At 36.4% G+C, this 26,714-nt stretch overlaps 1 protein-coding gene across 3 annotated transcripts in view; it reads left to right on the forward strand.

The window, feature by feature from the left end:
- Positions 1-26,714, forward strand: part of Dcc (DCC netrin 1 receptor) — a 1,097,715-nt gene that overhangs the window by 780,433 nt on the left and 290,568 nt on the right. For all 3 annotated transcript variants that reach the window (XM_046419457.2, XM_058571333.1, XM_058571334.1), the window contains exons 10-11: positions 23,100-23,248; positions 25,397-25,535. In XM_046419457.2, coding sequence (XP_046275413.1) covers positions 23,100-23,248; positions 25,397-25,535 — 288 coding nt within the window. The remainder of the gene's footprint in view (positions 1-23,099; positions 23,249-25,396; positions 25,536-26,714) is intronic.

A 26,714-nucleotide genomic window follows, 5' to 3' on the forward strand; every position in this document is an offset into this window, starting at 1 on the left:
TGTATCCCCAAAAATTCTGGAAGCTGCTTGAATAAGCCTATCTACAAATTCAGCGTAAGGTTCATTAGTTCCTTGTATTACCTTAGATAATTGACCTTGTAAACCTCCATGCCCCTGTAAAGTTTTCCATGCCCTAACCGCATCTACAGCAATTTGTGCGTATACGCCAGGATCATATTCAATTTGTTGCCGTTGACCCTCATAAGGTCCTTTTCCTAACAACATATCTAGATTTCTTTGAGGGTAACCGGCTGCTGCATTTCGTCTAGCTATCTCCCTACAAAATTCCTCATTGGCAACCTTCCATAACAAATATTGTCCTCCATTTAGCACAGATTTACACATACTAGTCCAATCTGCTGGCATCATGTCCAAGTTGGTAATGGATTCGACCATGCTTACAGTGAACGGTGCTTGAGGACCATAGGTTGTTACAGCCTCCTTTAACTGCTTCACTGTTTTGAAATCTAAAGCACAGTGAATTCGCTTCCCTCCTACCTGCTCAAGTACAGGGCATGCTAATCTTTGAGGTCCTGTCTCAGGATCCCATCTATCAACTACGGGGTTTGAGGGCCACTCAGCTATCTCCATAGGGGGAGCTGTTGGTTGAATTACGCCCTCTGGTGATAGAACGGTGTTAGTAGCAGCCTCCTGTTGTAGCTTTTTCCCTAATAGCTGTTTCTCCTCTAAGCTTTCTTCCTTTAAATTTTCTTCCTCTGTCTGACTAGCTTGAGAGACCTTCTCTTTTGCTTGATCTAAAATGTCTTTCTCCATGGTCTGAACCTCTGACAATTTACTTAACACTCTTTCAGTTTGTTTTTTACTAATTTCTAATCTGTTATAAAGATAACGCAACCCAATAAGATAACACAAAACAAAACCGAAACAGAATGAAACAAAAACGGAACAAAAAATCGTTGTATCAATTTTCCTATTTTCTTGACATGTGCATTTGTGGTCTATTTCTATCTCTTCCTCAGGGGTGAACAACTTCAAACCTTGAGCCAACCATTTTTCCCAATCTGCCTGAGAAAATTCTAGGGATAGGCAGCTTGAAACAAACACAAAACAAATCAAAACAAGAACACATTGTTTTTTAAAATGGTCACCCATTCTCTTGCCTTCCCTTAGGGGCAAGCAATTTCACTTACCCGGAAGCTTCAGACATTCCCCGCAAGGGCCGCCAAATGCCGCAGTCTGGCTGGGCACAAATCACGAGCCACTGAAGCAGGAACAAACTTTATGTTTTAAACTGCAGGAAAACACTTCACACAGCTCCCGGGGAATCCTCCCGAACACCATGAGGCTTGTCCAGGAACCCCCAGCCGGAAAATATCTCTCCCAGAAATCCCTCCTCCTGCACTTCCCCAACCAATGGGAACTCTCGGGGAATCCCCGGAAATCCCCACGAGAACTCCAAAATAGTGCGAGAACTCAAAAGTTGCGGCAGAGGCGGATAGTAATGCCTCGCCTGTCAATCAATACTGTTGGCAAAATACCAGGGGCCATACAGACTCGGCAGTGGCTCTCAGCAATGATGTATATGTGTATATATATATGTGTATATGTATAAACATACATATATATGGTATATTCCACATTGTACATACATTGACTTTAACCTCAAACATTCTATAAAGAAAAGTTTTGTTCAGTTTTCTAATACGAAATTTTAAATTTGAGCATTTTTTAAAAGATCCAATATGTACAGGTATCTGAATTCTTTACCCTAAACCTAATATTATCTTAGAATTATTTTATTGTACTTTTCATGGCTGACTAGTCATGATTACATTGTATTTCTGATAAAAATCATAAGTTGTCAATATTGCTTTCTCAAACTGAATAACTTATTTTTTCTTATTCTACAAATATCATTGTTCCTAAACATCCAACTTAAAAATATTTTCAACTTTTTTTCTCTTTTTTACTTTTTTTTAATGACAGTATTTGTAAATCAAGGGACAAAAATATTTTCCTTTTTAATACTAACTACTGAATATGAATATCTCAATACATAAGGCTTGTATACAGCAGCATGTTCTGCAATTTTTAATGTAAGAATTTTTAAAAGCATCCCTATTTGTATTGCCCATAGAACGTTAACTGTGTGAGACAAACAACAGCATACTTCAATTTATAGTTCTATATCATGAATAGCTACTATGCTCCTATACTATTCTGAGCCACTTAAGGTGCTTTAGAAAAGGCATATACCTGTTAAAAGTAATGTAGTTAGGGATCTCATAAACTTCTTGGGGAAGTGAAAATTCTAAGTATGTGACAATCAAAAAAAAGTCCTTAGATAAGGGAACTTATAGGAAATTGTTAGATGGAATATAAGCCATTCTGAGCCACGTGTTTGCTTCTGTGCCCCTTATCTGATGGTCACAGCTTATTACATAGTTATTTTTATGTCTACACTATGCTGTACTTACTTCCTCCAGTCAGCCTTATGTTGCAGAGAGAGCCCTAACAGGCTCTGCACGACATTTATCCCTCCCTATTCAGAAAGCAGTGTAAGAAGTGTGAGCAGAAGTCTTCTCTGGATGCTTGCCTCTGTGTGTATTTACTTTGCTTAACAATTAACAAAAAGGACGATAAGACAACTAAATAGTAACCACTACAAGTCCAATTGAATAAGACATGTTGTTTTGGTATTGTTATAGCATATAAATAATAATTTCTCCAGAAAATGAAAATGGAGAACCTGCAAGCTTTAGAAATGTGATGTAGCCTTGACTATTTTTCATTAAAGGCAGCGGTAATGGCCTTGGAATGCTCTTCATATTTTAGCCTTTATTAGCACTGTCTTTGGTCACCTGTTTTTAACCACTGTATGCAGTAGGGATTGTGTCTGTGGGAGGTCTTTGGCTTGGCTGTGTTTCATGACCCTTGTCATTAGCTAACTCATCTTGTTGAGCAGGTAAGTAGAGGAGAACAGTTCAGCCTACAGAAGAGGTCATGCAGAGCACTCTGTGAAACAGCCGACTCCTTGCATTCATTTATAATAAAAGCATGCTGTAGTTCACTTGCTGTGTTTATTACAGACATTAGGATAAATAAATTATATTATCATGACTAATAGGTGATGCATGTGTATTTTATCTTCTGTTGTTAACACCAAATACCATTTGGCAATTTACGAATATTACTAGTGAAAGGAACACTTCATCTCCTCTGAGCCTGCTCAAAAATATGCCAACTGGCAAGGGAAATGGAACATTCCAGGGATCCTCTGTTTCCTTCCTTTCTCTCCCCTTCTCTCTGTTTCCCCTTCTTCTAAGCCCATCTTTCTGTCTTTTAGAGGAAATACCAAGGTTGATTTCATTATTTGGACTAGGCAAGAGGGGGAGAAAAAAAATCAATATTTCCTCTCTTGACAAAATGATTTTATCTTTTGAAAATGGGTCTCGTCTGGGTGTGCATTTGGTTGCTTCTTTTATCACCGTTTCTCCAAATGTAATGTAGTAATTGTGCACTAAAATTACATAGCTTTTATACAAATTGAATTTCAAGTTTTTCATGTTATTTGAAAATATCAACTCTATTATGGAAACCATATTTTCAAGGAATAAAAACGGAGGGGAAATACGTCTGAAATATAAATCAGCCAGCAACTGTTTCTAAAAGTGCATACATTTTACAGTAATCATTTAAAGAGATCAACAGTCCAAGATCCAGTTTATGAAATAATCACCCGGAATAGAAAGACTTGATTTATATGAAGGCTTGTGTCCTCTGATTATATCTCCCTTTTGCTAAACCTTTGCTCTTTTCCCCCTGCCTTTATGGTGTATAATTTCTTCACTGTATTATCAGCCAGGATTTAAGTCCTTGCCTGCTTAAGACGTGTCTAATCTTTTCATACCACATGTGGCGAATTTTTGAATTATTATTTGGGGTCCTATAAGATGCTGTTAAGGCAGTTTAATCATACAGGATGTTAAAATGGACCACATATAGGTTTGAAGGCTTGGGTAACAATAGGAAGCAGATTTGCTAGACCACAACCCAATTATCTACAAAGCCCTTTTATATTTAAGATTTGTAAGTAATATTCTTAAGTCTATTATATTCTTTGAATGCAAGCAGCCATACCCCCAGGTTGAGTGACTTTAGAATATGTTATATAGAGGTATAGCTGTATTTACTTTTTTCCTTCCTTCCCTGGATTTAATTTTTTAAAAAAATTCTAATAGAGTTCAACTAGTGTGGCGATTATGGAAAGAAAAGTTCATATCATGTTCCTGAATATTGCTACTATATTCTAGATCAGATTTCTTCAGCTCAGTTCCCTGAACTGGAAAGTGGAGGTTTTATTTACTCTGCCTCTTCCCAGGTTGTAGAGATGAAATGAGAGAACACAGGGACATCCCTGGGTCTTGCATGGCTTCAAGCAGGCACTCAATAGAAAGGAATTCCCTGACTGCAGCAGGGTCAAAGGAGAACAGAATTCCAACTGCACAGCACTAAAAAACAAAGAGGGAGCTCACTAGGGTAATAACCTAGGAACATAGGCTAATAGAGTGCCTTATTTACAGCTTGATACTGGCTCTACTACTATACAAATGTAAAGCCAGCATATATATATTTTTTTTTCACATTTCTCGTAGTTTTTCCTTACAATTTGGCAAGATGTCATAGACTGTCTTGTCTTCAAATGTTGCCTGATGTATATCTTAGCATCCCCAAATAAATTTGCTCAGTAAATACTGCATTATCTCATAAATTGTGCCAGTCTTGCCATTTTGTGAATGGTTGGTTGGCTAAAAGATGCCAGCAGAATCTGGTCTGTACTTAAAGTGTGGGGGAACTGTAAAATACCAGTTATTGTTGTCTTAACATGATTCCATAAATTACATAAGCCAAGTTTATTACAGTCTGTCCAATTTCCTTTATCACTAGGGCTTGTTGACAATTATTAAGCACGCTGCAAGTGATTTGAGCGATTGTTTAGGCTGACTACAGTGGCAAAATTGACCACTAGGCAGGTAATTGACAGTGGTCTGATTGCCTGGTCACATACATGGTTAAAAATTAAAGATAAGAATTGGCATCCTATCTCTTTTGGAGCGCAGTGTACAGACTCATTATTTTTAAAAGTCTCTCATTGCAAAATATGTTTTCAAGTATTATAAATATAAGATGGGAGACGTTAAAGGCTTATGGCTTGGCATCCTTAGCAGCAGAAGTCTTAAGAAATCCATTTGGATTTAATGGTCAATTAGGCGAGGTATTATGTTTTTTATAATGGCATACATTAGTGGAGGAATTGAAGATAGGCTTAGGAGGATGGAATGTTTAATCACCACTGGAAGAGTTCAAAGTAAACATTGAGTCACTATGTTCTTTTGCCATTTATTTAAAAATAATTATTTTGCTTCATTGTCCAGTACAGTAACCACTGCCCACATGTGATTGTTTAAATTTAAATGTCTTGAAATAAAACTTACAATTCAGGTTTTTAAGTCACCCTAGTTACATTTCAGCTGCTCAATAGCATTTAAAATTTAAACAGAAGTAAAAACTAAATCTCCAACTGCTCAGACTTGCTAAGCTCTTGGCTGTTGTATTGCAGAAGTTTCAAAGGTGACAGAAATTTCTATGGTGCAGCAGCAGCCTAGACCCAGTCAGTATATGAGACTGTGAAAGTCACTCATACATTGCCTTAAGTCAAGGAACGGGAGGTCTAGCAGAAACCAAGTAGAACTAAGAATATATTTAACAGAATTAGTTCCCTCAAATATTGAAAAAAATGAAGAAAATATGTTCTGAATTAATAGAAAAATTTATTTTAAAAAGATCAAAGAATCAAGATCTGAACTCCTTATCTGCTTATTTACTTAAAGTTATTCAAATACTTTGTCATGCTAAAAAAATGACATTATCTTACAAAGTTCAATTGAAGGTGAAGGTCAAAGATAACTAGTTGCTTGGGTTAACAGTGGTATAACAAGTTCAGTTTCCCTAACAGCCCTTTATTGCCTTTTAACCTGTTTTATTTTGAGCACACACCATAATTCAGACTTCTTCAGTGGCTTATAACCAATTATCTAGAAAATTTATCTTCCTGAGAAATGATATCGGAAAAACTATTTATTTCTTACTGACATTAACGGATATAAGAAAAGGAAATGTGAAGATGGTCAGAAGTTCTCTAGGTGGATTTGCTTGGGATTTAATTGCCTGGTATGGTATGGTTATGTGCCCTACTAAAAATGAAAGCAGGTTGCTTTCTAAACTGAATTAGAGCAAAAGTCAAATTGAACATCTTTGGGGATATTGTCATCATTCTGGCCCAGCTGAATAAAGCTCTATTCCAAAGATAAAACAGCTGAGCTGAGCTGTTTTAGGGAATCCTTCTATGGAAAGCTGATGAACATGAGTAATGAAGACTAAGATAGAAAGGGAATGTGGCATTTTGCCACATATGTATTTATACACTCCCCCATCTTGTGAGCACTTTTTATCTATAGTGTCCATGAACGTTTGTTTAATCAAAAATTGTGATGTTTCAAGCCTCCTATAAAGTCTTAGGGATAGAAAATAAGAACGACAAGATGATTTCTGTCTTCATCTGTCTGCTGCTGTCACAAAATATCTGAGACTGGATAATTTATAAAGAACACAGGTTTGTTTTTCACAGTCTAGAAGCTGAAAAGGCTGAGATCAAGGCACTGGCAGGTTTGGGGTCTGATGAGAACTGCTCTCATCATAGACAAGACCTTGTGGCTGCATCCTCCAGAAAATGTACACACTGGGTCCTCATATTGCAGAGAGAACAGAGGAGGGGAATGCGGGGGAAGGGCTGAGCCTTCTTGGCCTTCTTGCCTCTTAAAGAGCTCACCTCATAATATTTATGTGTTAGGGATGAAGTTTCAAATCTTAAAGGAGACACAACTCAAATCATTCGAACATCCAAGATGTAGGGATAAATTTTTGATGGAAACATACCTATAAAATAAATTATTCTAAATCTATTGTTGGAGCCAATTAATTTACTCTTCTCAACCTAAATCAGTGATATTAGCATTAGTGTATTATTAATGTGTAATTTAATGCATATATAACTCACTACACAAACATGTTGGCTTTTAATGTAAAGTATTTTAGTGCATTTTAAAAAGTATCACATCATGAAATATACTGTTGACTAACATGATATAATACCCAACCAAAATTAAGTAAAGCTCAATTTTTAGTCATTTCACACTTTAATGGGTTTTTTAAACTGCAGAATATATTCTATTGTAAAATGATAAATTTTACATATTACACAGGAAGTCAGTAATGTGACAAGCTATCACTCTCTAAGTCCAAAGTTCCTGCATTGCATTATTTTAACAAAGGTATTTTTCCTACTTTGGAGAAGATAATCCGGCAGGGGCGACCCCAAGCACAACTGTCTTCTATTCTATGGAAATGCTTTCTGCTTTAACTTGGTCTTTCCTCGTTGGGGAGACCAAATCAAATCTAATAAGGAATTGGATTGAGACAAAATTTCTGACCACTGGATATTTTACAGGAAGGAGAATTGCCATTGGTTGAAATGAAAGATTTTAAGGTGATGACAGCGAGTGCTTATAGTAATAGCTATTACTATCAAAACTCAGATGTTGCCATTCGTTTCTGGAAAGAAATGATCATGGGTTTTTGTCCACTGAAAGTCAAGCTGTGGAACTGAGCCCACAGTCAATGTAGGTAACTCATACCTGGCACCTTAGTTAAATCTGCAATCCATGTTCCAGGTACCCCAAGTAGAAGCAGAGTGAAAGGTGGTTAGGAACAGTGATTTCAGAGGATTAAGAACCCAAACTCAGACTGTTTCAAATTTCTGGCTTTTTCCTGTACTGGCTAATATGCTAATTATTCTGTGCCATAGTTTCTTCACATGTAAAATGGAGATAATATCTATCTTGCAGGGATGTTGTAAATATTAAAAGAAAACCTTTAAAATAGGAATACAACAGTACACCTTTGAGCAGTGACTCTGATGATTAAGTGAGATATTTAGCCTGCTTCTGGCACAACCTCAACCCTCAATAAATGCTAGCTATCACTATGATTTTTCATTACTTGATTCTAATTATTGGTCATATGATCATGTTTCTCCAAAATGCTTTCCTTCTCCTTTAGGCAATTTCATAAGCATCTCCTATTTCTCCTTAAGATTTTCATTAAATAATTTCTAAGAACAAAAATCAGATCCCAGCTAATTCATCACATTGTTCAATTTTTCAGCCTGCATGAGTCCATTTCTCACCTTCCAAATTTGTTTGAACCTCATCATGTCATTTATTCATTCATTATATTCCACACACCTTCATGGTATGCACCCAGTAGGTTTCTCAGTACCAAGAAGTCAGCAGTTTAAAAAAAAAGAGTACTTAGCCTTATGAAGTTTATATTCCATTGATAGAGAAGGATAATGAACAAATAAAAATAAAAGCATGCAGAAGAACAAAATAGTTTACAGGGGCAAGAGTATAGAATGACCCTAGATAGGAAGGTCAGGAAAAGCTTTTCTGAAGTAAGAGCACTTAAGGGGACACCTTGGAAAATTTGGAAGGGTGTTGGAAAATATCTAGGGGAGACATCTTAGGCGGGGCAAAGAGCAGTTGCCAAGATTCTGGAGAGGAGAAGCAAACAGTGGCTGGGTTTGGGCAGAGCAAATAACAGGGAGTGTGGCAGAGGTGAGTTGAACGTTATCAGGGCCTCGCCTTGTCAAACTCTGAAAGCCACAAGAAGGAATCTGGATTTCACCATCAGTGGAGGCATCTGGGCAGGAGGGAGTGACTTGATTTGTTTTCATGTTTAAAATGGAATAGGAGGTGAAAGCAATAGTTTAATCCAGAGATAGCTTAGGTTTCTGTGGTAATTTTGGAGGAGCTGAGGACTGGTAGAATACAGGACAGCTTTGGAAGATAGGAACATGATATGCTGCTGGATGTGGTGTAAGAGAAAAGACAGCAGTCAAGTGTACTGTTGAGTTCGGACTTCAGAAAGTAGATGAGGGGCAGCTCTGTTTATTGGGATCAGAAAACTGAGGATGTGTAGGGAGGGGAGACATGCTGGGAAAATCAGGACTTATGTTTTTTTAACATGTTAGGTTTGACTGTTAAATGTATGCAGGTATTATTTAATTAGACTGCAAGCTCAAATCAAGAATTTAGCAATTCTTTGAACATAAAAATGAAAGAACATTCTTCATATAGGCAGGCCAGTTTCTATTGTAGAGGAACAGTTAGCTTCAAATATCGGCAAAGATGGGCAGTTACTGGAAAAACATGGAGAATTCCACATGTATCGCAGGGTATGCACATTGCCAGGCACAGAAGATGCTTAAATAGTTGTTGATCATAGAGAAGTCCCCGTTTTGGAAATCTTCCTGTCAGGCCTGGGAAGTGTAATTTAATGTGGCTGATACCAGAAAGAAGAGTCCATTAAAAGGAAGACTCAGACCTTCAGCCCAGTCTTCCAGCTGCCAATATTTTCCCAAAAATCCATCCAATAGGGGCAAATCAATGCCAGGGTAAGTATTAGCCCAGAGCCAGCTTGTTTTCTGATGTGTGCTTTGCCTATGTTCATTAAACAGGTGACTGAATTATAATGGGATGTCAGTGCAGTCTGATCCACAGGTTGATTTTCTATGACTGCATCAGAATTGTACAGACACAAGTCTGGTTTAGGGCCAAGTGAAGGCCACAGAATTAAGAAGAAAATCATCTTTTGGCTTTCAATATCCCTTTCCTATACTCTCTCATATCTTGGGGATCTTTGATCTTCTGTTAATTAAGGGCACCAAAAATGTAAAACATTTACCCAGTGTTCTAAAGCATACAGCTAAATTCATAAAGAACTTTGAGATGGCGGCTTCTAATCATTGAACTTTACACAGGATAAACATGGGGACCAGAGTGTTTAAGGCCAATCAAAGGGTGAATGAATAAACTGGTGGGATCACTACACTTATGTTGAGACTCTTGGTTCACCAATGATGTTAAACAGCAGGCCTGAAATCATCACAGTTTTCTTTCTGCAATGGAAAAGCATTAAGCAAATAAAAAAGAGGCCTGAGATCTATCTATTCTAGACTGAGATCTTATCTGTATTTTCAAGATATATTTTTGAGGAAGTCACTGGCCCTTTCCCATTCCCACTTTATTCTTATAAAATAAGGATCATATTATATGTATTAATTTCCTAGGCTGCCCTAACAAAATACTGCAAACTGGGTGACTTAAAACAATGGAAATATAACCTCTCACTATCTTGAGCCTAAGAATCTGAAATTCAAGTGTCAGCAGTGCCATCATTCCTCTAGAAAAAAAGCCTTTCTTGTCCTTTGTGGCTTCTGGTGGGTGTTGGCCTGGTCATCCTTGCATTTCTTGCCCTGACCTTGTATCCCTCTACTCTCTGTGTGTATCTTCACATGTCCTTCTCCCTCTGCATCTGGGCCCTGTGTGTCTACTCTTCTTCTGTAAGACACCAGTCATACTGTATTTAGGATCCACCTTAACCCAGTATGACTTCATCTTTGCTAATTGTACCTGCAAAGACTTTATTCTAAATAAGGCCAAATTCTGAGATTCCATGGATTTCTAGTATACTCTTCAACCCTTTATACTATCCTATAGATATAGACGTATAAATAACGTGGATTTTTAGTAAGAGTCCATATAGTCTGATTGAACAGTAAGCAATTATTTAGTGAAGGAATTACCTTTTTCATTTCAAAATCATTTTAATCATTGTCTCTCAAGCAAGAAGGAAATATTGGTATTGAGTGATATTTCCAATGTCTTTAAAATCATATCTTCAGAATGCTAACTCTTCCCTGTAGGCTGTGGGACATAGCACTTCCTGAACTGTAAGGAGTGCAGACTGCTAAGGCTGCAGGAGGACACTGATACGCAGAGTCCATAGGCACAGTTGACTGAAGCTGCCAGTGGGATCACAGGAACCACACACTTACGTTTCTACTCTTTGACCTTCAGTTAATAAAAACCCCTGTAATTCTTTCCTCCCAGACACTGATGCCACCATCTGGACTCTGATTTTAACCGTTATGATCTGAAATAGTAATTCCATGTCATTACCTTAAAATCTTTCGACTTCGGCCCATAGCTATTCTCTGTACCTATAAAATATTCTTTGAGCAAGAATCCTGGCCCAACCCAATTCCTACAGAATACATGACAAAATTAAATGTGGCAAAGCTAATAGTGTCAGGGGTGGGGACTGAACCTAGCCTAACATTCCTGGCACACTGTGTGTGTGTGTGGGGGGGGGAGAGAGTGCGTGCGCACGCGCACAAATGGAGATTAACCATGATAATTTGGGGGGAAATGGTAAAAAGCAAATACTAACTACACTTTAACAATAGTTCTTTAATGAGTTTAATTTTCCATCAGTTCACCATTATTAAAATTAATTCAGAGAATATAATAATGACAGCATATTATTTTTGAAATCCCAACATATTGAGAATAAGCAAGTGTGGGGTGAGTTACACTAAGCTGAGGAACATTCTAAGTACATAATTTCTACTCCTTGCTATAAATCTCCTCCTTGATCTTAACCCTCAGCTGACTGTCTTTGTTTCCATTCCCTCTTTTAAATGCCTTGTAGTAAAATCAAAACACTACTTCCATTTTTCTAATCAACTTGTAGTTCAGTTCCAGTTCTTCAAAAAAAAAAATGCTTAGGACTCTCAGAAATGAGTTGATCTCCCTTCCAGAGGCACGTTTCATGTTTCATCATTTAATATCATATGTGTACATAAATAACAATATGAGAAATTTAATATCTCACTGACATTTTAGATTATGCTGCAGGGTTTAAATTTAGTAGCTTGTTTATTTTTATCACTTCATGAAATGAATTTATTTCCTCAATGTTCTTATAGTATGTTTATCAATTTCTTTGGAAGTATTGAATTACCCCCCTCCCCATTCCCATTCAAGAAGTTTTCAAGCATCCTACTAGGGCTGCCCACACCTGTGAAGTTCGGGAAGACAGCCACTAGTCACAAGTGGCTATTGAGCCCTTAAAATGTGACTGGCATGAGGTGACATGTGCTACAAGTGTAAAATGCTGCATGTTAAAGATTTAGTATAAAAAATAATGTATTTTTTAAGATTTTGTATTAATTATATTTAAAAATGATATTTTAGATGAATTGAGTTAAATGTGTTATTAAAAACTAATTATACCTTTAAAAAATGTGCCTACTAGAAAATTTAAGCAGCATGTATACATTCATGACTCATTATCTTTATATTAGATTATGGTGGCTTATATGTATATCCTTGTGTTTTTTTAATTTATATATGACAGCAGAATGCATTACAAATCTTATTACATATATAGAGCACAATTTTTCATATCTCTGGTTGTAAACACAGTATATTCACACCAATTTGTATCTTCATACATGTACTTTGGATAGCAATGATCATCACATTCCACCATCATTAATTACCCCATGCCCTCTCCCTTTCCCTCCAACCCCTCTGCCATATATAGACTTCATCTATTCCTCCTATGCTCCCGCTCCCTTCAGGCAAGAAGTCAAGGACGTTGTCAGTCTTACATTAAGTTGAATTTTAGAGTCATTGTAATGCAATTTTTCAGTTGGACCATTCTCAAAGCATATATTTTTCTGAAAGAGGTATTTCATTCACATTTCACCATATATTCCTTACTTTGTTTTTTTAACATCATAGCTGATAACATGAATTAAAGCCATTTCTTTATAATGGATCTGACACTTTATATTACCAATGTAAATAAAAGTAAATGAGGTGAAGAGGGATATTTGGCTCTGTAGCAGCACACTGGTGTTCCTATGCTCAGTTTTACCTAAAGTCTCTCTCTAACTTCTATGAGATGATTTACTGCTGAAGTCTGTCTTCCTGCAGCTATCTCTGAACAAGCCCAAGTCTTCCAAGTGGTTAATAAAATTCTTATCTTTTGAATACTGAAAATAAAATAAACTTAATCTTCAGGGTGGTTCAGTCAGCAGACCAGGAGCCTTTTAGATGCTTTGTAGAGATACAGGCCTACTAGGTTTTCTGCCCTTTGTGATTATCAGTCTTTCTCTTGCATGCATGTATGTGGAAGAGCATTAAAAGTGCTTCTCAGTGATAAATGTCAGGGGAATCACAAAGCGAATATTAATTTCACAATTGTCAAGGTCAGATGTGCACCCAGGTTCATTGTTATTGGAATTTTTATTGTTGCTGCTGTTAGGAAAGGTATTTAATCTTGGGCTCTCCTCCACCCACGTGTCAAGAAAGTAAGTGAGCAGATTTTTTTTAGTATGCACATACATTGCTAAGAAAGAAGTGCCTTAGCACAGTCCGATCTATTAATTGAGACAATTATTTTGAAGACCTTCAAAAGGATCAAGGTGTCAATTTACAGGAGCTAAATTGAAGTAGAATAAACAAAAGATCACAAGATCTGGAAACCAGGGTGATGTTCCTGAAAAGCAGGTGACTATATATAGAAAAAGAAAGAGAAAAAAATGTGCAGAAGAAATAAATAAAGAAGGTACATATCTGTGATGAAGACATTCCTAGAAGCAGAGTGTAAAATTAACTGAGAGTCCAAGAAATTAAAAGAGAAGGAAAGATGGAGAAAAATACTAGGTCATGATGATCTATATGGGGATAAATAACCAGCTGGACATGTCTGTATATAGTCAAGTACCTTGAACCCAATGTGGTACTGAAGCTGTGATATTCACCCACGCAAACGCCTACACCCCACATACCTGCCCAGTTTAGTCTCTCCCAGTGCTTCCCATTTCAGAATAGTCCACTAAAATACCCCAGCTGGGCATATCCACATGGTAGTATTCATGCTTGCTTCTGGTATGGTCTTCACTTCCCCATCTCCAGCCCACATCCTGTTGATTTTACCTTCCACACAGCTTCTAGATGCATCCCCTTCACTGCCTCTCCATCTGATTCTCTGATTCTTAAAATATCAAAATCCTCCCAAGACCTTTAAAGACTAGTCTGGCCTGTGGAAATATCTCCTACTTCATTTGGACTCCTTTCCTCCTGGCTCCTGGTGGTCCTGTCACCTTTGACAGTGAGTTCTAGGGAAGTTTTTTTCCCATCAGTTTTCAGAGTGTCTGGCCCTTGAAACATTCGTTAATATTTATTGAGCAATTCATTTGTGCCAGGGATCAATTGATAAATTATTGATTGTGAATCTTCACAACAAACCTACAAGCTAGAAATTGGTATAAACCCCATTTTTTAAAGATAATGAAATTTCACTTCAAAGATAGTGAGTAGCTTGACCTTGGTCAAACAGTCTGAGTGAAGGTTCTTAATTTGAACACTGGGTCTCTGGAGGGTATGTTCTTGACTGCTGGTCTCTGTTACTGATGACTTGCTGGATGAGCTTGGCTGGCATTTCCTGAATCAGAGTAGGCCAGAATTCTGACTTCTATGAAACCTGTGTTAGGGGAACAGAGTTCTAAATTTCTTCCTTAATTTATAGTCCCTCCCCAAAGAACCAGTTTACCCAAGGCAGTTGGTTATCTTTTAAGGCCTGGAAATAGATAAACAATAAATTTCTTCCCCAAAGAGATGGTATCATTTAAGGTAGGATCGTTTTGCCACTTTGTAGAAAAAATCTGCTCACTTGACTATCTGCAGAAGATTGCTACCTCCTTCTCTAATAAATGGCACGGGGCCCTTTTATAAAAAGCAATCTATACATGTCATTTATTGCTCTATTAAAACTACAAACATCAGATATTGATTCTTCCCCTCCTGACCATAGTACAAGCCAACTTCGAGAAAGGTTGCTGGGATTTAGTTACATTATCACCATGGGAAACACAGTGGGTTCTGCATGAGCTGAAGACATGTTTCTCTGATGCATATCTATTTATAGAGAGCTGAAATTTTTGTGTAAAGAAATGCAGTCTTGAAGTACACATGAGTCTCAAATCAGTGTAAACCAAGTGAGAGGCCAGCAAATGACCTTTCTGGGCCTTTCTGTTGGTGACTCTTCTGTAAGAATTAAACATCAATGTATTGTCTGCATATTATGGAAATAAAATAACAAAAATGACAGCATGTGGGTTATTTATGAGGAGGTACAGAGGCTCAACTTGTATTTGTGATGACTCTTCAAGCAACTCTGGGCTCTTTCATGAAGTATTCTCTTGGCCAGGTTTGGTTTATAAACAGCATTCTGGTCAGGACTCATGGTACACGTTTGGGCATCTGCAGTACAGGGTTTCTCATCTGTTCATGTTTTTCAAACAATCCTGAAAATAAAGATAAGAATACTAGTTCTTCTAAGTGTCTATGGAGAGAATGAAGCTTTGCAAAAATTTATGGAACTTGATTTTAGTTTACACTCTATTTTCTACAGATTATTTTGTACACTTTGTTTCAAGATTTTCTCAGGAGTTGAGAATTTCTATACCACGGAGCTATTATAGTTTCCTATAATTCTTCCAAAAACTCTGTGATATAGAAATTATGAACTCCTGAGAAAATCTTGTCCACAGTTGGGAGGATTTTTAAACTTTATTACATTTTCCTGAGATTGATAGAACGTTCTTTGATTTGCTGATACCACTCAACAAAACAGTAAAATAATTTAGTGATAACTTCGTGCTTTGGGGGAAAGTGTCTTGCTTCCTTATTGTAAGATGCCCTATAACATCCTTAATTTAGTTCACCTTAGAATTATTCTCATTATGTTAAATTGAAGCTCTCATCACGAAGCCTTTCCTGAAGGACATTTTTCTTGCTATTCACCAACTTGTAAGTTCTGTTCTGGAAAAGCCAACATAAAGACCATTAACCACCAAATTCATGCATATAGATATTTTCTGACTCATTGGATTCATCCTACATTCTTGAACATCTCTGTCCCTTTTTTCATCAGTGTAATTCCTCATTGTTCTTCAAGAAGTGCTTGTAACTGAACCCCCCATTTTACCATCCCTGGTTTCTGTAGACTTGTTGACAGACAGGTTTCTGAAACACCTTTGTACTTAATCTTCTGCTCTTAGCCTTGATTATCTAAGTTCTGTTATTGCTCTTCAGGTGTTTGGTGTGTGTTCTCTGTCTTAATACATTCTTTGAAAAATTCTACCATAATAAGATATTTCAGAGTGCTGGAGAAAGCACTGAATGCTAAGCACATGCAAAATATAATTAGACTTTAAAATAAGCTGCTGCTTTTATCTAAACTTTTCAATCATAATGGAGAGTAACCAGACCTGTGCTATTTGGAGGGGGGAAAAACATTTTTTAAGTAAGATCAGGCTTATATGACATGAAGACTTCATTAATATGTAACATGTAACATGTTTGGCTGGAAATTTCTTTTTAACTTCAATGTTTGGTATTTTAGGTGATTTTTCTATGTCATAAAAACATTTGCCTTAGACATTGCTCAGAAATCTCCAGTTTAAATCATTTGAAATGTCAGCTACAAAGTCAGGAATCTTCACTACACTTTGTATTTCTGGAGATTAGCTTTGTTTCACAAGGTCAAATAGCTTTGCATACTTTACCAAGATATACTACTACCTGGTGGTATTAATGAAAAATCTGAGCTACCTTCCTGAAAGAACCTTATTTTGGGGTCAGCTCCTGAAATCATTTTTAGTATCCAACCATTTCAAGCTCTGAATTGAATCATAAGAAATCCACTTTCAGGACGAGCTGCTTCTATTAAGCTGTCAGAAATACCTATCACTTAATATACTGGCATATATATGTGTATATAATATATAAATGATGATATATATCATATACATTATATGTGTTTATCTGTATCTAGATCTATCCTTTACATATTTATACACACATATACACACAGTGGCACAGTTGAGTAGGTCATAAGTTAGCATAGAGTGCCTATTAAACCCGAAAGCAAAATGAGCAGGTAATAACTGCTTTCTCCAATGAAACCTTGTCAGACTCCTGTGGTTTCATATTAGAAACCTACCCCATAGTTTTTGCTTCTTCCTTGCCAAATTACTGTCATATCTCCTAACTATGTATATAGTTCATTCAAAAAGGGGTTTCATTATGTTAATAATTACATTGCCTGCAGGCTTTTTGATGTTGCATTCCCCATACAGAATAGAAGCAGATTTCATAGAAATATCATTAAAGCTGTTAACTACAGGAGAAAAAAATCAAGGAGGCAATCAAAGCATGCACTTTATTATCAATAAATGCAAGTAGTTTCAGAAATGGCTCACATTTGAAACATGTTCATTGAGGAAATTGTTGGCTATAGAAGCTGTTGCTTAAAGTAAGAGAGCTTTGTGATGTGAATCCATTTGGATCACTCCAGATAATTACTTAGATTTGTTGGTATCCATCTTTTAAAATAGTCTCAAGAAGAATTTTTAAATTAGTAAACTGATAAAATGATAGAATCATCATCAGAATTCTGAATTGAGGGCATCTCAATTATAGGTCATTATTTGAATGACAATACATGTGACAGTTTTTTCTTCCCCTGAATCCACTTACTTTAGTCCTTAAAAAAAGTGTCTGTTAAATGTATGATTTAAGCACATTAGAACTCCTTGTACTACATTGTCATTTTGAAAGAAACTTTAAATATTCAAATCTTCAACTACATAGCCTCTGACATTAACATTTGTCTTCATTTTGAACTTCCTGCTGAGAAACATCAGTGTAATGGCTGAGAGGCATCAGCCTCATTCCATATTATTACAACAGCAGCATGACTTGATTCTTCTAAAGCTTTTTCTTTAAAACCCTTATATTCACATTTATATTTTGAAGGGATTCCTTAAATGCTTGAGGTTTTTTGAGAAACATATATTTCATAAATCATAATTTAGGTATTTCAAAGTCAGTCAGATGAGCAAGTAGGTAGATGAATATTAAATAGAAAAAAGGGGGAAGGGAGAGAGGGAGGGAGGAAGGAAAGGAGGAAAGAAGGAAGAAAGGAAGGAAGAAATTAATTCATTTATGTGAGAGGACTTCTCAATCACCAGAAGCCATATATCTTGTAAAACCTAAAATATTTGGTAAATTAAAACGGATGAATTCAAATGCCTTTGAAATACTCATAATGTGAAAAGTGATATAGCAATCTAGTTTACAGAGTTATTTCAGCTTCGAAAACACTATTTTAATAAATGTTATAGATGTCTCTTTAAAATGAAATCATTTCCATAGTTCTTACAATAGCATAAATAGAAACCACTACAAGTCATTCAACGATAATCACCGACTGTCAGAACCAAAGCAAACCAGAGATATTATCTAATTTATCAGGAATTAGAAATTTGGGAATCATAGGCACCAATGATAGAAACTGTGGACCACATTCCTCCAAAAATGTATGTAGCATTTGTGAAAATTGTAATCAATTTCAGAGGGTTCGTAGACTCCTTGATAGGGACAGTTCCCCCTCATACGTAGAGATAAGAATATCATACCTCCTATCATCTATAATTATTCAACTGTAGCCTATTAAACCATGGTAGTTCACTCTCTAATATGCATGCACATATACAGTCTTCCATATGCATATGTGATAAACCATACTATGTTAAAAATTTGACTAGCTTTTTTTTTTTTTTGCTACTGGGAATTGAAACCAGCAGTGCTTTCTTTACCAACAAGCTACACCCCCAGTACTTTTAATTTTTTATATTGAGACAAGGAATTGCTAAATTGCTAAGGCTGCCCTTAAACTTGCAGTCCTCCTGCCTCATTCTCCCAATCTGCTAGGATTACAGGCATGTGCCACCATGCCTGTAGCTGACTTTTATGAAACATTATTCAGGTTAATATGCAACAAGGTTTCATTACAATGTGCTCTGTTATCCTATAAATTTATATATAGTCAGAAATTAATATTCCCAGTGCAAGTAGTGACACATAATACATCTCATTTATTCCAACATAACTATTTAATTTGTTCTTAGATACAGGTGTTATAATGAATTTGTACTGCAATGCAGTATTGAAATTTTAAAAGGTGGTTGGCTAATCTGACATTGATTGATGAGTTACTTGCATAGATTATGTATCTATTCTGAAATCTTTACATTCTTTGAAAAAACAGGTAACATGAATGGAGATGGAGAAAAATTAGATGCAGTTTGCCACAAAATTATTGTCCAACTGAGGAGATCAGTGGAGACTATTAAAGACATCTTGGAAATGATGAGCAGTTAAGCCCATTAAGTTTCTTGACTGACATGCTCAAATGTAATGAAATGGAGTGCTAGAGCTGTTAACTGTATTGATTTCACATCTAATTCCCATTCTTGAACATTTTTTGAGTCTCCCTTTCTGTTTTCTTGCTTGCAGCTCATATGCATATAACATTACATATGTAAAATTATATAAATTATACTTAAACCCACTTTATGGGTATAACTGACTAAATGTACAAGTATATACAAGTATATACCTATATACATATAAACCCATCGTTAACATTAAACAATATATTATCCACATATATAAGTCAAGGCTATAATTCAAAGGGAAAATACGAGGGAATTCATGAATCTGAATTTGTAGCGCTTTTGTGAAGAAGAATAAGTATTTAATAGCTACTGTCGAGACTCGCTATCCTGACACAGGAACGTTGTGAAGAAGAATATCCTACATGCAGGCAATATTTTGCTGTAAATCAGAAGGCTGTTGTTTTCTGAAGGAAATATATGTATAATTTGATGGCAATCCATGTTTTGATATTTATATTTATTCAAACCAACATAGAGTTATAACATTTTTATTCTAATATATGAGAATATTAAACAAAATCTACCAATACTATCATATCATAAAATGAATTATATTTTAAGTCAAAAGAGTGAAAGTATGAAACAGTTTAATATTGAAGGATAATCTTTTCTTAGGAGAAAAGGCAATTGAAAACTACCACAACAAAAGGAATGTTCTTGTTTGATTAGTAACTTGTGCAAGCACTTTTTGGCTTATGAGTACTTGAACTACATGTTCCAATGGCTCCTTTTTATTTGCAATGTCTATTATTTCTGTTTGAAATCCTTCTGGAAACCCAAGCACACATTTCTCCCTAACAGTGTCCAATGACTATAAGGAAGGTGAACAAATACACTTAATGAGTAAATGGTTAGGGTTGGCACTGGTCATGTGAATGGAGTCCAAATTAAGGTAATAACTGCCTGATATTCTGTAGTCGACAACAATTAACTACATGAATATAAAGAAGTTACAAGATGGGGAAAAGGCACAGAAGCCCCACATGCCCATAGTGCTCATAGATGCATATGCCAGCTTTAGTTCTCATCTGGTGTATTGTGAAAACACTATTTCCTGACCAATTGTAATAGCAAAACTGAATCAACAAAATCAAATGGGTTATACTACATAGTGTGTTTTAGCCTTCTGACTTTCGGTAACGTGAGTAATTGTACATGAAGTCCTTCATTTGACACAGTCATTGAATTCTTCCTGTGTAGCGTGCATTGTGCATAATATTGCAATAGAGAAGACAGCTCTCCTATTATTTGTGAAACAAAATGCAATGTTCTGGCCATATGCCCTGGAAAAAGAGCCAGGACACCAGGCAGTGGTGACAAGGGGACGAGTGGGAGTACCCCATAGGGTTACTGATATCCCTAAGGCTTATTTTCCCCAGGATCTGACAGAAGTGACCTTGTGGTTGGCATATCTGATTCCCACACCCTGAGTGATTTCCCGGGAGTCTTAGGTAGGCTGTGCTGACACTCCCTCCCCAGATCATTCCCTGCTCTGAACTCTCAACTTGCTCTTCCAGATGCTGAGGTGCTTCACTCTAGGTGGATGAGCCATTCATAGCCTCTCTTCTAGACCATATTTATATCCTCAGGAAATTCACAGAATAGCATGGGCACCCCCCACACACACATTTCTTTGCTTCTCTACAAAGCCATTACTGCTCAGGTGGTGAGTAAGTTTAGGTGCAGGATCATTCCTTCCCCTTTGCTCCTTGAAACTTGAGTCAATTTGAATCACTTCCCATCACCTCATTGTGCTTTACTGAGCAGGAGGAGCAGACACTTCCCAAACATTATCATCTGTCCCCTTCTCCCAGACATCCACTAGTTTTTAGTCTCCCAGTCCTCTGGGGGGGGTGCAAAATTTTGGACTTTCACCTTCTTTGTATTACATCTCACCACAGAAATGGGATTTGGGTCATTTTAAAATATGAATAGTTTCTTCCAGATGAAGCTACGTTTATGACAAGTAATTCTCTTTCAGTTAAGCTATAAGAAAGCAAGAAGGAAAGCATTGGGCAACTACTTTGTACACCACTGGGTCACACCTCTATGTTCTGTGTGAACCGTGTTAAAATTCGAGGTCCCTAACATTCCACATATATCTTCTGCAAGCTCCTGGAATTCAGAGCCTTCATTCCGTTCTCTGTCTTTCTTACTTAGAGGAATAACAAATTTCAAATCAGAAATGTTCTCTTTGCATTTTTTACAAGTATATAAGTAATCACAAAACCATACAAATTATTTGTTTTTATTACTATGCTTTAAAAATTTAAAATACTATATGGTGATGATTCAGGAAACAATGTTCATAGACAGGTTTTTATTTATTTATTTTTTTCCCATGAAGCAAATTGACTTGCTTCATGGTCTCCATGGTCTCATGGTCTCCATTCTTCCACATAAACTAATTATATCGTGTAAACTGTGACATGAGGTAAGACTCCCGGCTATTCAGTATTGTGCCCCTAACGTTCTCTTTGCAGAATAGGATGGTGTCATAGAAAAACTATCCTTTCCTGGAAGAGTACTGGGGTAGGAACACTCTTGTCTGTCAAATGTCCAACTCTTGGGGACCAAGGGTCCTCCTGTGGAAGAAAGGAAGTTGGCAGAGGAAGGGAAGGCAAGGTCAAACAGAGGAGAAATGGACTGGAATGAGACACATGGAAACTCTGATCAAAATCGGGCGCGTTCAGGGTGGTATGGCCATAGGTAGACTCTGATCAAAATATCTATGAATGCACATGTCAATATATAAACATGAGGGTGTGTACGTATGCACACACTCGCACGTTTCTTATCTCTGTGCCCTGAAAATACATGAAGCAAAGCTGTTAAAAGTAGTAGTTAACAACACCTAGCATTCTGATCTTGGTCCTTAATGCCATTCCCCACTACCAAGAATGAGAAATCATGGGGAAAACATCTGATTCCAGAGCTAAGGTAGGATCAAGATGGTTCAGAAAGAAAGGAAATGCTCCACTAAATGAAGGGACAGATCACAGGGATAGAAGAATGAACTTAAAGAGAAATGAACTTTAAAAGAACTTTACAGGTCAAATCTGGGACAATGTGACCACAAAATAATTAAGGATGATATGACTTATAAACCATGAAAAGGTAACAAAAATAGAAATATGGGTTCTTATAGTAAAAATTTGAAAATTTCTGCATCTTGAAATACCTGGTCAGAAGTGCTGATTATGCGATTGTGGCCTTATTTTATCTAATTTTGTTAATAAGCAAGTTACTTATGTGTGATTAAGTAAAATAATAGTCATGAGAGAAAATGGAACACTAGAAAATAAAATTGAAATGAATCCTAAAAATAATTTTAAAGAACGAGAGTCAAGCAAGATTTTAAATTGCTAACTTAAATAACAACTATGTGATAAATTATCCATACCTGTCCTATTTGAATAATAAATGGAAATGTTCAAGTACTCTAATTGTATTTTCTCTCACAGGCAATGGTATATTGGTAGAGTGGAAAATTATTCAGATTAAGAATTTAGATTCAGGATCCCATTCTTTTCTAACATTACCTTAGTTTTAATACTTCTTGGCCATTTTCTTTAAGAATAAAATGAAATAAGTAATTCAATTAATAGAAGCTTTTACTTTATTTTTAAAATTCAGTGAGTCTAAGTTTTCATTAATTTTTATATTTTATTCATTTATATCCATGTGGCTCTAAAATTGTACATTTTGCTATTTTTTTTCCTTGAACTAGAAAAGTTGCAAGTTTATTTGTTTTGCAGAAGTGAACCCTTTTATACTAATCAATGTGTTTTGTACACAGTGCAAGTTCCAGGGCCAGTAGAAAACCTGCAAGCTGTATCTACCTCACCTACCTCAATTTTTATTACCTGGGAACCCCCTGCCTATGCAAATGGTCCAGTCCAAGGTTACAGATTATTCTGCACTGAAGTGTCCACAGGGAAAGAACAGGTAGGTAAGGGCATAAGTCACACAGCCTGTCTACTGGGTGGCTCTCCAGCTAGAGAAGAAGGAGACCTGTAAGCTCCTGATACAGTTCACTGTTAAACATATTCATTGGATAGTGGATTAGTTCTAAAGTACTTGTTGTTGAAAACTTTAAGCAATTTAATTGAATTCTGTTGTGAAAAAGGCAAATAGACTGTAAGTTGAGGTTAAAAGAGATTGATGCTCATTTTGGGTTTGAATATGCAGTAGCCTGGGCCAATGTAGGTAACCACATTTGTGTGCACCCAGAGATAGTGTACTTTTCCTACTTATGGGAAGGAGGGAATGCATCTGGATATATATATATATATATATATATATATATATACATATAGTGTGTATATATATATGTGTATATATATATATATATATATATATATATATATATATCTCCTTAGACACATGGCTGTTAGGTTGTTGTTTTTTATTTTTTAATTTTTTATTTGTTTTAACTAGTTCTACATGAAAGTAGAATGTATTTATGCACTTTGACATATCATACATAAATGGGGTATAATTTCTCATTTTTCTGATTGTATATGCTATAGAAGCACATCAGTCATGCAGTCATGTATGTGCATAAGGTAATAATGGCTGTTGTTTGCATTCTTCCCTATCAGACTGTTTCTATCCTCACCATCACCCTCCTTCTTGCATTTTGTTTCTAATTTGATATTAACACAGATGCCTGAAAAGAGGCAGATTGGCTGTTAAGGTAAAGCTAGAGTAAATAAGTCTTTGAGAGTGACAAACAAAAGTCAGCAATTCTCTTTTGTGACATTCGTATGACTGTTGAGATATTTACTGCTAGACCATCACCTTCATGTGGAGAAGATACACAGACAAGTGGATAGCTAAATAGCAGAGTGGCCTCAGGATCTGAGTGTGCTCTGTTTTGTGAAGATTGCCAAGCATAAGGTGGTCTCCATGCTTCCACATAAACTGAATTTGCATTAATTTTTACTTCAAATCCTGAAACAGGGGGCTGGAGCTATATAGCACCTGCCTAGTGAATCCCAGTATCACCAAAGAGAGAGAGAGAAAGAAAGAGAGAGAAAGTGACCAATCTGAAACAGTTTAGAGTTCAGGTCTAGTTCCAAGTTACATGATAGACAGCATTCAATAAGCTGCTCCTATGTAATCCTTCTTCTTCTTCTTTTTTTAGCACCAGGGAATAGACCCATGGATATGGGGTGCTTAACCCCTGAACCATATCCTCAGACCTTTTTATTGATTGATTGATTGATTTTTAATTTTGAGACAAAGTCTTTCTAAGTTGCTTCGGGCCTAGCTAAATTGCTGTGGCTGGACTTGATTTTGCAATCCTCCTGTTTCAGTCAGCAGTCACTGGGATTACAGGGATGCACCACCAAGCGCAGATTCCATGCCAATTTTAACTATTATTTTTTTACTACCTCTTTGATTCAATGTTCTATATATTTTAGTCTTCAGTAATTCATTTCCCCAACCTATTTAAAAAAAAATCAAAAGCAATGTCACCCAAGGCAGATTGAGTGTGATATGGTCCTGGAGAACTAAATGAGGTGATCCTCTGGTGAGTGCTGGTCTGATCTCCCCAGCAACTTTCACCTTCAGTACCCCATTGACTGCAGCTGTGAAGTGCCAACAGTTTCAGCCTACATCTCAGCACTTGGGGATATACAAACTGTGGCAAAGTATCTGAGAGTTTCAAGAGCTATGGGTACATGTCAGCAAGCAATGGAGCAAATCTATGGATTCTTGGTGAATTATTCCATTTGAAGTGGGAACCAGTCTCCGTTCCCAGGGCTCTACAGCCACCTTCTGCTCATCAGGGATTTGGTGTGGGTGGAATAACTGTTACCATTCAATGCACTGGGTGGTATTAAACAAATTGGAACTTAATGGCTACAAATAGAGCATAGTGCTATTTTTATAAGGAGTCTATAGAGCAGTGTGGGCTCAGTGGGGGAGTGTGTGTCACAGGTAAGGTTTTACAACTCATTGTAGGCTAGAATAAATGTACTTTAGTGAGCAGGAGTCTAATGTCCATTTCAGTGATTGCACAAAAAGGCTACCCTTCCTGCTTTAATGCACCTCCTTAATAACAGTTTTGACGTTTTATGTCTCCAGAATATAGAAGTCGATGGGCTATCTTATAAACTGGAAGGCCTGAAAAAATTCACGGAATATACTCTTCGATTCTTAGCTTATAATCGCTATGGACCAGGAGTATCTACTGAGGATATCACAGTGGTTACACTTTCAGATGGTAAGTGATAAAGAGTGAAATTTCATTCACACATTTGCTATAATAATGAAATACTATTGGCATGTATCTCATAGATTCCATTTTCTAGGCTTCCTGACTAAAGATTTGCGGAATATTTTAACACAAATTAGAAAATTTTGTGAACTCACTTATGCTATTATCAAACTTAAACCTTCTGTCCAGGTATGTACTCTGAGTCAGGATATATTAATAGGTCCTTCTAAAGGTGTGACAGTTGCCTAAGAGCTCAAATAATTTTTGTGCATGTTTTTATTTCTATAAATGCTCTAATGCAAGCTCATTTGTGAGTGGACTAATTTGGCATGCTTCTGTTATTCCTCATTCTAAAGGGCACAGATGATTTAAAGTACAATCAGTACCCCTAAATAGCTCTTAATTTGAAAATATAAGGAATTAGCCCAAAATATCAACCATTAAATGTATAAATAGTAAACATGAAAATGTATATTTTAATTTTACTTTTTCTGATGAATGAAAGATTAGACTTTCTTAATGCTATAAAACAGAGGAAGGAATCCTGGTCAAGAGAATAGATTTGATTAAGCAGTGGCATGGAAAACTAGAGAACTAGGGATAATGAAAGTTGGAAAAATCTAATTAAAAAGTGAAAGTAAAGTACAGCAGAACATGTGGTATGAGGCCAGTGGAGACTCAGGTAGGTTCAGAAATGTAGAGATGACCCCCATGAATCTAAAAAAAAAGATAAGAAGCTAGCTCTTTTCTGCAATAATTACCCTTTTAGTTTACTTCTGTAAATATTGATATTTTTTAAAAATCACTATAGCTTGTGACTCTTTGAACAATCTATCATTCTTGAATCTGGCAAAGTATCTGGGTGGACATTGCACAGGGTATCAGTGGAACAGCAAAAGACATGCTCGTGATAAAGGACAGTGCAGAGAGAACACAGGAATGATGCTCATTTTCAATTTCAATTTTAAAATGTGCTTTATATGTAAGGCCACTTCAGTATCATTTTAATGTAATTCTTCTGCCCATCCATCTGATTCTGTTATTGGAGACAGAAAAGAATATTGGCAGAATAAATTATTTCACAACTTATAATTATAAAAATAAAAGAAAAACAAATGAAAATGAATATTTTACATAATTTATGTAGATTTTATTCACACTCTGAACTGTAATGCTGCGGCCTTA

Source organism: Marmota monax, unplaced genomic scaffold, assembly GCF_021218885.2.
Source record: "Marmota monax isolate L192 unplaced genomic scaffold, Marmota_monax_Labrador192_F-V1.1 WCK01_AAM20220418_F8-fsc00088, whole genome shotgun sequence".
In the NCBI taxonomy this organism is placed as follows: domain Eukaryota; kingdom Metazoa; phylum Chordata; class Mammalia; order Rodentia; family Sciuridae; genus Marmota; species Marmota monax.